Raw genomic sequence first — 15,748 nt, 5'->3', positions numbered from 1 at the left:
TGAAAAGGCTCAAGACAACCCATGTTACAGAAATTCTAGTAAAAATCTCAGTTAAATACAACCTTGCACATTCATGACAATGGCTATGAGAAACACATGACCGTGCATGTGCACATATACACACACAGAGGAGGTAGAAAGTGTTGATGAGTGCATAGGGAAGTTAGGATTTTCATGTGTGTAGTATTAGCAAGAATGCAGAAAGTGTGTAGCTTCTTTGGAAAATAGCATGGCAGTTTGTTAAAAAATGAGATGCAGAATTTTCATATAATTCAGCAGTCCGACTTTTGCTCACAAGGCTCACCCAAATATATGTATAAGAGTTATTGGGCCTTAATCAGAGATCTCTGTATACAAATGTTTATTATAGCACCACAGCAAAAGTGGAAACTGGCCAAGTCATCAGCAAATGAAAGGAGAAGTAAACAATCAATCATTGTTCAACTTCAAAATGTAGGGAAATTATGATGCACTCTACACTATGTATAAACCTGAGGACACTTTGCTAAGTAAAATAAGTCAGTCACAAAAAGACATGTTTGAGACACCTATAATTGTCAAATTCATAGAGATAGAAAGTAAAAATGATGGTTTCAAAGGGCTAGGGGAAAGAAAGGAATAGCAAGTTATCACTTAGTGGCTATGGAGTTCAGCTTCCCAAGATGAACAGTCCAGAGATGGTTGGTGGTGCTACTGGCACAGTATTGTAAAAATGCAGTAACACCACTGAACTAGTCACCTAAAACTTGATAAGATGGTATGTTCTATTCATATAAAAATAATTAGGAAAGGATGAGAACAATGGAAGGGGGACCTAGAAATTAGGCTAGAAGCCCTGCTATGAATTACAGATATTCTTATGCAAGTTTTTATATAAATATTATTTCCATTTTGTGAGGGAAGGGAATGCCAAATTGCATTTGGTAATTGCACATTTAGGTTTTTACGAAGCTTTGAAAATTGTTTTTCAGAGTAGCTATCTTCTTTAACATTCCCATTAGCATCATGTATGTGGCCTGTTTACCTTCATCTTTGCCAGTATACTGTGTTAGCATTGTTGTAATTTTAGACAACCTGATGGATATACTGCAATAATTCACTGTGGTTTTAACTTGGGTCTGCCTATTGACTAATATTTAACATCATTTCATATTATTGTCTTCTACCTGAATATTCTATTTACTAATTGGTAATCCCTATATTTTACCCATTTAAAGATTGTTGAATTTGGGTAGTTAATTGTTTAGTATACATATTCATTCTCTTGTTGAATTGTTTACAAATGTTTCTCCTTGTTTTTATCCTCTGAATAGAGACTTGTGAAAAACAGTTTCAAGATTTTGATATATCCCAACCAAGCAGGATTTTGTTCTTGCTTTGTTATGAATTTAACTTTTGTGGTCAAGCCTCAGAACTTTTTATCTAGACTTAATTTGAAGATTTTCTTTCATATTATTTAAAAACCATTAAATCTGGATCCCTTTTGTGTTCATTGTTAGTTTTAATTTTTAAAGATCTATTTTATTTCATGGGTATGCACACGTGCATATATGTAATATGTATTTCATGTGTGCCTGATACCCAATGCGGACAGAAAAGGACATTACATTCTCTAAATTTGGAGTTAGAGGCTGTGGTGAGCTGCCATGTGAGTGCCAGGAACTGAGCCCAGAGCTGTAAGAACATTAATGGCTGCGTCATCTTTCCAACCCATGGACTTATAATTCTTTTTTTTGATAATTGTCACTGGATTTTTTAGGTTAAGGCCCATTTGTTTTTTCTTATGATGAAAAAAATTAGCTACTCCATCACCATTTATACTGGTCAAAAGTTCATCAAATTGTGAAACATAAATTGGTGATATTTTTGTGGACCTAATTTTGGGTACCCTGTAATGTTCTGTTAATCTGATTATGTTTACTGCTGTAGAGACGGTGGGACCTGGGATGATGGAGCCGGTAAATGAAGTCGGCTAAAGTTTCTGGCAATGGCCAACTTTATTTAGAGCATCAGCCACAGGTGGAGGACAAGCTTATTCTTCCATAGCAGCATATAAATAAATAACATTAGCCAGTTGTTAATAATGTCAATAATTTGAAGGAAATTCACTCCTGTCCACCACACTTGGGAGTAGAACAAAAAACACATTCCAAGAACAATTTCATGTTTTTGAAGAAACCAAGGTCATAGGACTTGTTTTCTTGGAGTTTTCTCACAAGTAATCGTATGTTCTGACAACCACCAGTATCTAGAAACTTACTAGTAGTGATATAGTGTGTCTTGATATTGGATAGACAAATTATATTACTTTGTTCATTTTCCAGTTGTTTTAACAATTCTAATTCCTTTGGTATTTACATAGACATGCAACCATCAAACTTTAAAAAATAAACAACAAAACATCTCAACCATTTTCTCTTTATTCCTTGTAGTTTTTGTTCTTTTATGTGGTTTCCCACTGTTTCAGTTTCTTTTATTAAATTTTTCATTAAAATGTATTCGTTTTCCACAATACTTATTTATGTATTATGGTATTGGATGTGAAACCCAAGGTATTATACATGCTCATTAATCATTGTGCCACTAACCTACACCCCAGCCATATAGTAGGTATTTTTGGTTAATTTCTAAATGTTAAAAAATCAGATTCCTAATTCCAGTTAGCATTTGGTTGCATGTGCACCCATGTGTGTATATGTGTGGCTCTAGATATTGCTTGATGTTATTTAATTCAACTTAGATAAGTCTTACATTTTCTCTTTTTTGTATTTGGCCAAGGTTACCACGGAAGTTACAGTAGGAAGGAGTGAGGAAACAAGTCTTTCCTCTCCACCTAATGCCCCTCTCATTATGTGAGGTACTCTTATTCAGCCTTAGATTACTGCTATCATGGCCCTTTTCTTGTTAACAGAAATTAAATAATCTGCCCAAGCCCTTGTAAATGTAATAAATGGAAAAGGAGAACTGAGCTTTCCTCTGCAAGTACTCACTCTCTATCCTTAGCTCACTGTAGCCAATGGCTGTCTTTCTTTTTGTCTGTTTGCTGGTTTCCCCCAAATATATAATAACACTTGAAATATTTCAAATAACCAATACAAAGTGGTCAGCCATGAAATCATATACATACAAATAAAACTATATGGGCTGAGCAGGTTGTGCTTATAAATTTAAGAGTGGTGTGTGTGTGTGTGTGTGTGTGTGTGTGTGTGTGTGTGTGTGTGTGTGTGAGAGAGAGAGAGAGAGAGAGAGAGAGAGAGAGACAACAATTAAAGAAAAAGAGTCCAGAGGCCATGAATTTGACATAAAGCAAGGTGGGGGTAGGAAGGAGAAATGATGTTATTATAATATAATCTCAAAAAGTAAAGAGTTCAAAAATAAAAAAAAATTCAAATCCAACAATGGAGTTTTAGTATTCACAATAGTGTGTATATTGAGTGCAGTTCATTTTAAGAAGTAATTGTTGCTAGGAATGGAAATGCAAGCCATTAATCCCAGCACTAGGAAGGTAGAGGCAGGCAGATCTCTGTGAATTAATGACCAGTCTGATTTACATAGTGAGTTCTAGGTCTTTAGGGGATATACAGTGACATGCTATCTCACAAAACAAAGCAACACACACACACACACACACACACACACACACACACACACACACACACCTATAAACAAAAAGGACTAACTATAGATCAGAGTTTTATTTTTTGTGTGCTGGTACAAGTTCACACATTTTCCTTAAAAAGCAAACATTTATAACTAGATTTGGTCTGCAGTTTAAACTCTGCCTACTTAAATGTCTCAGGACAGTGTCTTTATTATTGTGGTTTCTTGGTTATTGACAAGAGGCTTCCCTTCAGAATCTTTTCAGGTGTTATTGAAATATGTACCTCATGTACGGCTGGGTTGCCTCCTGTAGGATTTTCTTCATGAGCAATTCACAGACTTTACTCTACTGTGACATTACTTTCCCATATACACTCAGGGAAAGCTTTTTCCACTCAACAGGGCTCAGGAGTCTTGACTGGAGTACTTTAAAAATAGGTCTAGTTTATACTTTTATAAAAAACAAGTGATGTCTGGGTAACTCTTAGCTTGGAATGACACACATGTCTGAGTCTTTCTGAGGCAAGCATTGCTGAAGGAGACACAGATGTAGTATTCAGTTCCCCACTCAGGAGGACCAGAATGTGTTAACTTTGCTCTACTGAAAGAGAAGTTGCTATCTTGTGGAAAGAGACTGGTGTGACTGGAAGAAAAGGCTTTTGGCAGGTGGGAGTTGTGAGGTAGTGATTAGAATTCAAGGTACATTGGTGTCTTCCATCTACAGTCCTGCAGGGAGACAAGTTTTTATTTTTTATTTTTTTCGTAATAGAAAATGCTGACAGATTGTATTGAGAACTTGGGAAATAATTGAAATAATAATTAGAATGACCGTTCCTAACTATTGGAATTCTTGACCTTGAAATTTGCATTCAGATTTGTCCTTATCATACGACTCTTACTAACATAGTTTTTGGTTGTTCAAACTGAGGTGCTTCACCTCTCTTCCCAAGCACTCTGGGTAGAATTTCTCCTTGCATTCAGGTGGGAAGAATTATGCTCAGGGTGAAGCATTTGCTTTACCTTGTGAAAGACTCAGCACAGGTTATTGTTCAACCAACTAGTGACAAAGGTAGTAGAGCCCAGATTCCTTTCTCATGAATCACTATTCCCCTTGTAGGCTAAGAGAAAGTGTACTAAAGACTTGCTTTCAGCATCTTAACATTGGATTCAACATTGGTTCATGTTTTCTCTCATCTCTTTGTATTCTTTTTTTCATTTGTGTGTGTGTGTGTGTGTGTGTGTGTGTGTGTATGTATGTGTGTGGAGTAAGAGGGCACTCTTGGCTAATGGCTTATACCTTTCTCTTACCTTGTTTAAGACAGAGTCCTGTTTATTTCTGTGCGCACTGGGATAACAGATATACACTACTTCATATCTAGCTTTAAATAAGTTCTAGGGATTCTAACTGAGGTCCCCTTGTATGAAAAGCACTTTGTGCATTGAACCATCTCCATTTTTTCATAAATGATTGATGTTAAGTATAAAATTGTACTTTGGGGTACAGGTTAATTTTTTTTTTATTATTTAATTAATTTATTCCGATTGCATCTCAATTGTTTTCCCTCACTTGTATTCACTCATTCTTTCCCTCCCTCCCATTTTCACCCTACTCCCTGATTGCTATGTCTATGACCCAGGGGGACCTCCTCCCCCACTATATGGTCATAGGCTATCTATCAAGTTTCTTCTTGGTAGCCTGCTTATCCTTTCTCTGACTGCTACGAGGCCTTCACACCAAGGGGAAGTGGGTCAAATATGGGGCACCAGAGTCATGTCAGAGTCAGTTCTCACTCCCCATATAACTGTGGAAAATGTCCTGTCCATTGGCTAGATCTGAGTAGGGGCTCAATGTTTATTGCATGTATTGGGTGGATCTGGAACCATGGGGGTCTACTCAAACTATTGCACCAAACAAGGACAGTACATGCAGTAAACATTGGAGTACAGGTTTTAAGAGCAGATAGACCATGAAGTATCTATGTTCTTTGAAAACCACAATGAAAGCTTTGGAGCAGTTTATTCACATATTAAACATATTTACATATTAAATAAATAGCAAGTTCTCAAATTATCATAGCAGATAATCTCTCCTATCTAAATCATGTTTGGTACTAGGGAATCCCTAATTGGCAGAAATTATTACCACTTTATGAGTTTTAAAAATATTTTCCTTTATTTATTTTAACTAAAAATAAAAATTTTCATATATTATCATCATACTTTCTCTATCTTCCAACTCCTCTGAAGCCCTTTCTACCTCTCCACTTACACAATTCCATGCCTTTTCTTTCTCTCTCTCTTTAAAAAAGGAACAAAAACAAAGAAAACAAGACACACACACACACACACACACACACACACTCCAAAAATGCAAGCCAAAATATACAAGCAAATCAATAAGATTAAAAACACACTCAAACAAAGTAATATGAGACAAAAGGTCTACAAAAATACCAGGGGGCTTATTTTGTGTTCACCATCTACTCTTGGGCATGGGGCCCATCCTTAAGCATAGTTAACATAGCTGCATTGGAGACAAGCAGGTGTCAAATGCATATAGTTTCTTGGTTAGGGGTAGGAGCCCATGTCCACTTTCTCTTTTCAGTGCTGGGACCCTGTCTGGCTTGAACCTTTGTAGGCCCTGTGTTTGTTGCCACAGTCTCTGAGGGTTTGTTTCAGTCCTCTTGTATCTGGAAGATGCTGTTTCCTTTGGGTCATCCATTACCTTTGACTCTGATAGTTTTTACATATCCTCTTCTTCATAGATACCTGAGCCTTGAGGGGAACAGTTTAGTGAACACATCCCATGTAGGCTCGAGTGCTCCAAAGTCGCTTGTTCTCTGCACATTGTTCAGTTCTGTATTTTCATGATAGTTCCCATCTACTTCAAGAAGCTTCTTTGATGATGACAGAGTGAGACATTAATCTATGGGTATAGTGAATATTATCAGGCATCACTTTTCTTTCTATGGTTGTAAAATGTAATGCTTGGTTTTCCCCTGCGTCCATGGCCTATGCAGTTTCAAGCTCTTAACTACCCTAGCAGCATCAGGCATGGGTTCCTTCTCATGTAATGGGCCTTAAATTCAAAGAGTGGTTTGTTACTCCTGTAACTTTAGTGCCACTCTTGTGCACTACATCTTGCACCAGCGTATCTTGTAGGCAGATCATAGTTGTATTTCCCATGGTTTGTTGCAGGGTAAATGATTACCTTTCTCCTTTGCCAGTGCCATGAATGCTAATATACTACCAATTCTAGTGGCATAGGGGATTCTGAAATTGAGCACAGCTTCTTGGGAGGTCTGTGATTATGTTTTGTTTCTTTTTTTAAATTTATTTTATTTTTTAAAATTTATTCTTTTTTTTTTTTTTTTTTTGGTTTTTCGAGACAGGGTTTCTCTGTGTAGCCTTGGCCATCTTGGACTCACTTTGTAGACCAGGCTGGCCTCGAACTCACAGCGATCCGCCTGCCTCTGCCTCCCGAGTGCTGGGATTAAAGGCATGTGCCACCACGCCCGGCTTTAAAATTTATTCTTATTACATCTCAATGGTTATCCCATTCCTTGTATCCCCCCATTCCTCCCTCCCTTCCATTTTCCCCTTATTCTCCTCCCCTATGACTGTGACTGAGGGGGACTTCTAATATGTGTTATTATCGCATGTATATTTGTGTGCACCTATGTGTATAGGTATGATACGAATGTCCGAGTGTGGATGTGCATGTGCCACATTACATGTGTACCCACCATGCTCATGTGGGGTCAGAAAGAGAACATGTAGGAATTGTTTCTCTTTTTCTCCTACGGAATTTGGGGGTTGGACTCAGTTCTAGGCAGCAAATGCTTTTACCCACTGCTGACTCAATTTTTATCCTGCTGACTCAAATTCTACATTTTGCTTTTAACACCTGATGACAGAGTTTTGAGAAGGTGAGCAGCAGAATTTCAACAAGGATAAATGGCCTGTATTCCTCTCATAAGATCCTATGTGTAACTAAGCTTCAGAAGCATAACTGAACAGGCTAGTTTACATGGAGCAAGGCTTTCAAAGTTACATTGCACTCGAGTTAGGGAAGCATTTAGTAACTATTTTGCCTTGTACTCACCAGGTAGTTGACACAAATTTCAGAGTTAACAGTTTAGCCCAAAATTTTCAGGGGCTGGAGAAAGGGCTGATTGGTCCACAGCTGATACTGCACTTGATGACTGTAGTTCAATACCCATACTAGGTGACTTACAGCCACCTGTAACTCCAGTTGCTGTGGGGATTTACGGCCTCTGGTCTGTGTGGGCTCTCATACTCACATCCACATACCTACATTCATCCCCTTATACAATTAATAATGAAAAATAAACAAACAAATAAAATTTAACAAAAACATTAAGGCTCAGAACATTGGTACCTTAAGTTTTAGACTTTGTTTTTGTTTTTCTTTTGGTTTTTCTAGACAGGATCTCTGTGTGTAGCCTTAGTTGTCCTAGACTCACTTTGTAGACCAGGCGAGCCTCGAACTCACAGCGATCCCCCTGCCTCTGCCTCCCAAGTGCTGGGATTAAAGGCGTGTGCCACTACACCCGGCTAAGCTTTAGTTTTTAATCTTGTTTTTTCTAAGAAGAAACATGAAAAACAAACTGATATAGAATAGGAAACTTTCTTGGACTCTTATTTAGGCAAGTCTGTTTCGATGATTCTGAGGAATTTGTCTTCGATTCTTGATTTTGTTATTTAGTCCCCCCTTGTAGTCTTGGCCAATTATTTTACTCTGTGCCTTAGCATCCTTTTCCATACCACTGGGGACACTCACATTGCACTGAAGGGTTATTAGAACTACCTGGGGCAAATCACTTCATTCATTGTCCAGGACTGTTTGCTATTATTTTATCTCTTCCAGCAGCCAGGAGGATTTTCTGTATGGATATTAGCTAATTAAATTGCTCAAAGTTAATGGGAACCTTAATGATACAGTAAGTCTTATTTTGGCTGCCTCAGGCCTATGTTACTTTGGTGCATGTACAATGAAGGCTGTTTTTGTTTAGCTAATTTATTTATTATTGATGTTGTTCCTTGCCCTTTTGGTTTCAGTATTCGGGATTCCACACTGAAAGATCAGAATCTGACCATGACAGCCAGTGGGGTGGAAGTCCCCTGACAGATACTGCCTCCCCACAGCTCCTGGATCCAGAGAGGCCTGGCTCTCAGCACGAAGTGTCCTGTGCTTACAGGCAGTTCTCAGATCGCAGTTCCCTCTGCTATGGCTTTGCTCTGGACCACAGGCTGGTAGAGGACAGGCACTTCCACACCCAAGCCTGTGAAGGAGGCCGCTGCGAGGCAGGCAGGTACTTCTTGGGAGCACCACCGGCAGGGAGAGATCCCTGGTGGGGCTCTCGAGCAGCCTTGCCACTTACAAAGGCCTCCCCGGAGAGCAGAGAAGCCTATGAAAACAGCATGCCTCATATCACCTCTGTCCACAGAATCCATGGTAAGAGCTTAAAGGACAGCAGATTCCCAGCAGGAGGCTGTACACTGGAGGAACTGACCCCAGTGATTTTCTACCAGTGGGATTTTAAAAGCTAAGTCCATTCAGCAAAGTGTATTTATTTGGTAGTGTTAACATATTTATGACAGAAGAGAAAAATAAAACCATTTCTCATTTTAAAAGCCATAAAAAATAGAAACAAAGACTCAATATTTATAAATCTATTGAATTTGTAGTCATATTTAGATTTTTGCAGTGTTATTCTCAGTATGGACACACAGCAGCTGTTTATCCGTGAAAGCACTATTGTTATGTTGGAAAGGACAGTCTTTGCTTAGTGGACTATGGCTTTGCTAATAGATGTTTAGCTTCTCTGGGAATCAAGTACCAGTACCTGCCTCCCATCACTATGACAACCAAAATACCAGGTTGAAAAAGAAGAAGCTACCAGGAATTTCACCTTGGGATATTTGCACAGTTTCACTAGCCTAGAGAAATGGACACTAGTGTTAAAGCTTTAATAATTGATAACCCTTTCTTCAAACTAAATTATTCTGTAAATTCCAAAGTAAATTATATTAGTAATTATTTTCTTCAAAGAAAATGAGATAAGAGTCTATCCTGATCATTCTAAATGTGGGTCTAGGTGGGTCTTTGATAATCTCCCCATTTTATTAAAAGTCGGTGACATTATGAAGGCCCTTTTTATCTATCTATCTATCTATCTATAAATAGATATTTATATTATTGACACAAATAAAATAAACTACATACAGTAGGAAGAACCACGAAACAATAAAGAATTATGTAAGTATTACATTAAAAGCGATGTGGCTATTTGTATTTGGCAAACTTGAAGAAAAGATCTTTCCTATCTTGGTGAGTCTAAAATTCTGAATGAAAATCAATATCTATCATATCTCAATATAAAGGCTCTTTTAATACTCTCCATGCTCTTAACATGAGAAGTGTACTAGATCATCTTCCCTTACACAAAGTCCTCATTGCAGTTACTTCTATGAGCAATTTTAACCTTTTTCTATCATTGCCCTTTATTTTTCTGCTTTTCCTTTGAGTAAACAATCTATTATGAACCAAGGAACATTTCGGTAGTCTGGTAATGGAAACCTAGGGCAAAGGGCAATTACTTCCCAGATAAAGGTGAGAAGCATAACTCTGTCTTAACCTATATGGTCTAGAAGAAAATGTTAGAAATAAAACAAGAAAAGAAGGAAGTAATGGTCTGTGTGCTACACAGCTCTTCTTTAGCATTCGCTCATATGTCCCTTCCTTCTTTTTTTTTTTTTTTTCTTTTGTATTTATTTAAGACTAAGGATAATTAAGCTTATAAAATATATTTTACATGCATTACTTGTCAGTGTTAGACTTGCCTCCTTAATTCAGAACAAGTTGTTATAAAATGCTAATATTTATTTATTCAAGACCTTGTTTCAGAAATGAGTAGCTCCATTTCTGTTTCAGAAATGACCAGTTTTCATTGTTATCTCTGAAGCTAATGTACTTACCCTACTATTGATAACAACATATTTATATTTTATTATAACATAGCTATATTATCTGTCCATCCATGTGCTTATGTACAAACATTTTTATTAACTCCTAATTTTCTAAAAAATAACATTTAGTGTAATCCTATTTAACTTTAGTGCAATCTCATTTACAACAAACTGAGAATTATCAAAAATTTCAGTGACTTATTTAAGATATAATAATTCAGATTATACAATTGTCTTCTTAAACTAAACTGAAAACATTTTTTCATGTACCCATATAAGATGACAGTGCTCTAGAAAATAGCACAAATCAAATTGTATTAATCTCCTTTATGATATTTGTAGAGGTGTAGGTCCAATAAAGTATATACATAGAAAAATATGAATACATTTTACTGTTTCACTAATTAGCAATCTCAACTTGTGAGGTTTATCTTCCAAGAAACATTTTATAAACGTTATATGCAATTAAAACACACTGATTACATATGAAGACAAGATATATCTGAATTCAAATAAAAATGTCAGTATTTTGTCCTATAGGCCTGTTTCTATTTCCAATATTGCATTAAAATGAAAAATGTAAGCATATTTTTCTAGGAAAGAAACACACTTGTGTTTGTGTATGTGAATTTTGACACTACTTACTTTTACTTTTTGTGACGTAGGTCGAGGTCACTGGGACGAAGACAGTGTGGTCAGCTCCCCAGACCCTGGATCAGCCAGTGAATCAGGTGACCGATTCCGCACCGAACAGTATCAAAATAGCCCACACGAACCTAGCAAAATTGAAACTCTCATAAGAGCCACCCAGCAGATGATTAAAGAGGAAGAGAACAGATTACAGCTAAGGAAAGCCCCTCCAGATCAACTGGCTTCTATTAATGGAGCTGGAAAAAAACACTCCCTCTGTTTTGCAAACTATCAACAGGCCCCACCAGCAGGTGAAGTCTGCCACAGCTCTGCTCTTGCCAGCACTTCACCATGTGACCATGTCCAGCAGAGAGAGGGAAAGATGCTCAGCCCTCATGAAAATGACTATGACAACAGCCCCACTGCACTGTCTCGGATAAGTAGTCCCAGTTCTGATCGCATTGCAAAGTCTAGTTTAATCTTGGCTAAAGACTACCTACATTCAGATATGTCTCCTCATCAGACAGCAGGAGACCATCCTGCCATCTCTCCAAACTGCTTTGGCTCCCACAGGCAGTATTTTGATAAGCATGCCTATACATTAACTGGATATGCCCTGGAGCATTTATATGACAGTGAGACTATTAGAAACTATTCCTTAGGCTGTAATGGCTCACATTTTGATGTAACTTCCCATTTAAGGATGCAGCCAGACCCAGCACAAGGACACAAGGGAACGTCTGTTATAATAACCAATGGAAGTTGATGTTTTTCTAAAATATTTTGTTCTTCAAGGGTCTCTGAAACATATTTATAGTTTAATACCCCATTAGCAGTGCTTATCATGCCACAGATTGTTAGAAAGTTTAAATTCAAATTTCTGGCTATTTGACATGAAATTAGAAAACAGAAAACATTCAGAGCTATACAAAGATATATGAGCTAAAATGATTTGCCCACATATTATAGAGGAATCATAATAGATATGTTTGAATTAAAAACACTAATGCAAATTAAGCATATATACATATATACCACATAGAAGGGCTGATGAATGAAACCACTGTGTTGTGACAATCTAGTAAAATTTATATACACAAATCAAATGATGCTCACAAACTGCTATGTACACTTCTCATGCACAAATACACAGAATGGTTACATTTCCTTGCCTATCACATAAAGCTTCTTAAAGAAATATAAGTTCCCAAAATAACTAAGGAAGAGAGGGATATATCTTGTAAACTGATTTCTTCATTATGGTTTCAAACCAGTTCACTCATTTGATTCAGGCATATATTAGAGAAATGGTTCTGGCTATAGTACATGAATGCATTTTCATTTGGTATCCATTACAAGGAATCAGGAAAAAGTGATATTCCACCTTGATTTTGAGTTAGACAGGGACCAGTATTGCATTGACACAACAATAAGGAAATTTCTTAGTCACAGCAATGAAATATTAGAAGACACATAAAAATGTGGCCTACTTAATTTTAAGTGGCTCAGTGAAGGAAAGGGCAAAGAACAGTAGAATGATTTAATAATCTTCAAGCAACTTTTAAGGTTGAGGATAGGTAACCAACATTTTAGGGGCTAATATACAAAATACAATAAATCAGAAACTTAAACCATTTCACCCAGACAAAATGCTGATAAGTGCAAAAGAAACTAAGGAAGATCTCGAAAGTACTACACAGCAACAAGATAAGTGTTTAAAAGCATTCCAAAGCACTGATATGAAGTGTGTCAGTATATGGACAGTCTCATGAAAAAGTCTACGATAAAAACTTAGGCAGATAGACGACTGTTTCGATGGGGCATGAGGAAGCCACAGGAAAATGTTGACTTTCTTTGCTGTTTTTAAACAATGGAACAACACACTTGCTCATATGTTCAGGTGGCGCAGTAGAAAGTTCAGTGAACTGTATGCCAACATCTGAATTCTGACCTTGCCTGAAAGACAACTCTTATCCATGGCTCTGTGATTTATTGGTACACTGAAAGCAATCTTGTAAGCAGTTAGATCTCTGCCATGAGTGTTAAGACTGGTGGTTCTGGATTTTTTTATACACTAGCAGAAGTCTAGATACTTTGTTACTTAAGAAATACGTAGGCTCTTTCAAGCAGGAAGCATTATTGTCAACTTTCTCTTAGATGCAGCCAAATGTAGGTCATAGAAGTTTAAGAGAGGGGAAAAATAGTAAAATTTATTTAATGCTTTATTCTCAATTATTCAAAGAAAGATGACGTGCATGGTTAGAAATGTTTCATAGATAATATTTTTTAGAATTCCCATGCCTGTTACTCTTGCCATATTTAAGGAGGAGAATACTGGAAGGACTGGATAATTTTGGAAACATTACATGGCACTGGACACTCAGGGATTAGTACGGCATTTTCATCACTCAACACAATCTTTTGGTAACAGTCTATATGAAAATAAATTGAGAGTTGAATATTAGATTGTTTGTACATGAAAGAAGAGGCTACATAAAATTAAACAACTACTTCGTGTGTATAACAGAACAACGTTGGCAATGAAAATGAAGCAGGTGCAAGGCAATGAGAGAATAGTTTATGTACTTCAATATGATCTCAAAACATTCAAATGACAATGAAAATTAAAATTTGAACTCCATAGGAAAAAGAGTAAGCAATTTTGAGAATTTGTTTTTAGAAACACAAAGATCTGGAGATTTGGGTAAAATTTCAACATGAGGAAGGTTTTCAGAATGGTGAAGGTTTTGCATAATTCTATAGATCAGATGCAATATCTGATGAATATGTATTTTGGGCAGAAAATCTACACTATTAGGTTCTATTGCTGGTTAGGTATACATTAATGCATCAGAGGTACCTTGTGATAGAAGCTTGTCACTAAAGCAATTCTAGTCAAGTTTTTATGTGGAAGATAACTCATACAAGAATAAATTGTGACCTCCGCAGACAAAGCCTCATAAGGAGGAACAATGCTTCCAAGAATGCCATAGCTAATATTTATTTTAAAGGAAGACAGAATCATCTATATTACATTTTGATTAACAAACTTAGATTGACCCACTTAAAATACATTAACTTTAAATTAAGCAAATTTCAATTTTGCAGTGGCAGTTTTATAATGTTGCCTCATAGACATACAAAATGCCTTGATTATTATAAATAACCCCAAGTTAATTGACCTTTTACAACTAGGTGACTTCTTACTGTTCATGTAGAAATGTATTTGTAATCTATATTATTTTGTCCTGTACAGGGATATATTTTCCCATAAAAATGTGTTATTTGTGTCTTAGAAATATGAGGTATAGAATAAACACACTCCCAGTAATTTAATCAACTAAAATTAACTTAAATTTGCTTCATTTTAATCCTTGATTTTCCTGTCTTTTCTTAAAAATGGAAAGCTTGAGAAGCATCTTTCCTTCTATCACTTTGGAGATTCATAAAAATATGTTGCATCTAGTTATACTATTATATTACATACAATTCACTGGTCTCTACAAAGCCCAATCTATCTTGAAATAGCAAGAATATCTCTGATGCTAATTTACTTGCTTTACCAAGATAAAATATAAAACGGTAGATGGCAAATGAAATACATGTTTCCCCAATTTTTCCTGGGAAAATTCTGTTAAATTTATTACTGAGATCATATAGTTGATGTATTCTTTTTAGATGTATTTTTAAGGTCAGAGACACTGTAGATCAGACAGTTATGTGTGCTTCAGCCTCACAAATCTTTTGATATCACATGCAAAATCTAATGTGACAGCTTTTCTAAACTATACTTGCCTGTAGAAGACACTATGATACAACTGATAGGACATTCAAAACTGGACAGGATGTAATAAACAATTCCTTCAGTGTTTAAACAGAAAACCTCCTATTTTTTTCTGGTTGTAGTTTATAGGGCTAGAGCGTTCCCAGCAAGTACTGTTTCTTAATGCTGTCTGTACCCTGCTGCCACATACTGCCTTTGGGCAGAGAATCCCACTTAAAATAAGCTTTAATGGGAACTCCTAATAAGGATAATATGTTCCATTTCCTTTTCTTTTTTAAATGGAGTTTAATGTTAATATAAGATTATTTGGAAAATATGAGTAGATATTTTAAAATAAAATGAAAGGTCCCTCACCTAACATCTAGATCAAGTAAGTGATAATATAGCTGGAAACATTCTGAATACAAACTTGCTATTTTATCACTCTGACTCTTGCTCTTTCTTTCTCTGTTTCTCTCTCTCAAAACCAGCTAATGACTAAACTATTCATATGATCTATTAGTACTAGTAGTAATTGGAAATGACAGAGTGAAAACTGAGTACTTGACTGGGAATCTTGCCTCGTATAGCTTACATTGTGATGCAGTCCTTCTTGTTAAAAAATTTGAATGTCTGGATTTGGCTCCTTAGTTTACTCAAATGATAGATGTAGACATTCAGTTTTCTGATTGACTTAAAGAATGTAAGTCCTCCAAATAAGTAATTGAGCATTCATGTGAATGTCAGATTTTTGTGAATAAG

General features: G+C 36.4%; 1 protein-coding gene across 3 annotated transcripts in view; it reads left to right on the top strand.

Annotated features, from left to right (window-relative positions):
* Window positions 1–12,114, top strand: part of Sim1 (SIM bHLH transcription factor 1) — a 76,408-nt gene extending 64,294 nt beyond the window's left edge. For all 3 annotated transcript variants that reach the window (XM_051164411.1, XM_051164410.1, XM_051164412.1), the window contains 2 exons: window positions 8,683–9,079; window positions 11,259–12,114. In XM_051164411.1, coding sequence (XP_051020368.1) covers window positions 8,683–9,079; window positions 11,259–11,989 — 1,128 coding nt within the window. In that variant the 3' untranslated portion in view covers window positions 11,990–12,114. The remainder of the gene's footprint in view (window positions 1–8,682; window positions 9,080–11,258) is intronic.
* The last annotated feature ends 3,634 nt before the right edge of the window (window positions 12,115–15,748 follow it).

Source organism: Acomys russatus, chromosome 21, assembly GCF_903995435.1.
Source record: "Acomys russatus chromosome 21, mAcoRus1.1, whole genome shotgun sequence".
Lineage (NCBI taxonomy): Eukaryota > Metazoa > Chordata > Mammalia > Rodentia > Muridae > Acomys > Acomys russatus.
This window is presented reverse-complemented; position numbering and strand designations above follow the sequence as displayed.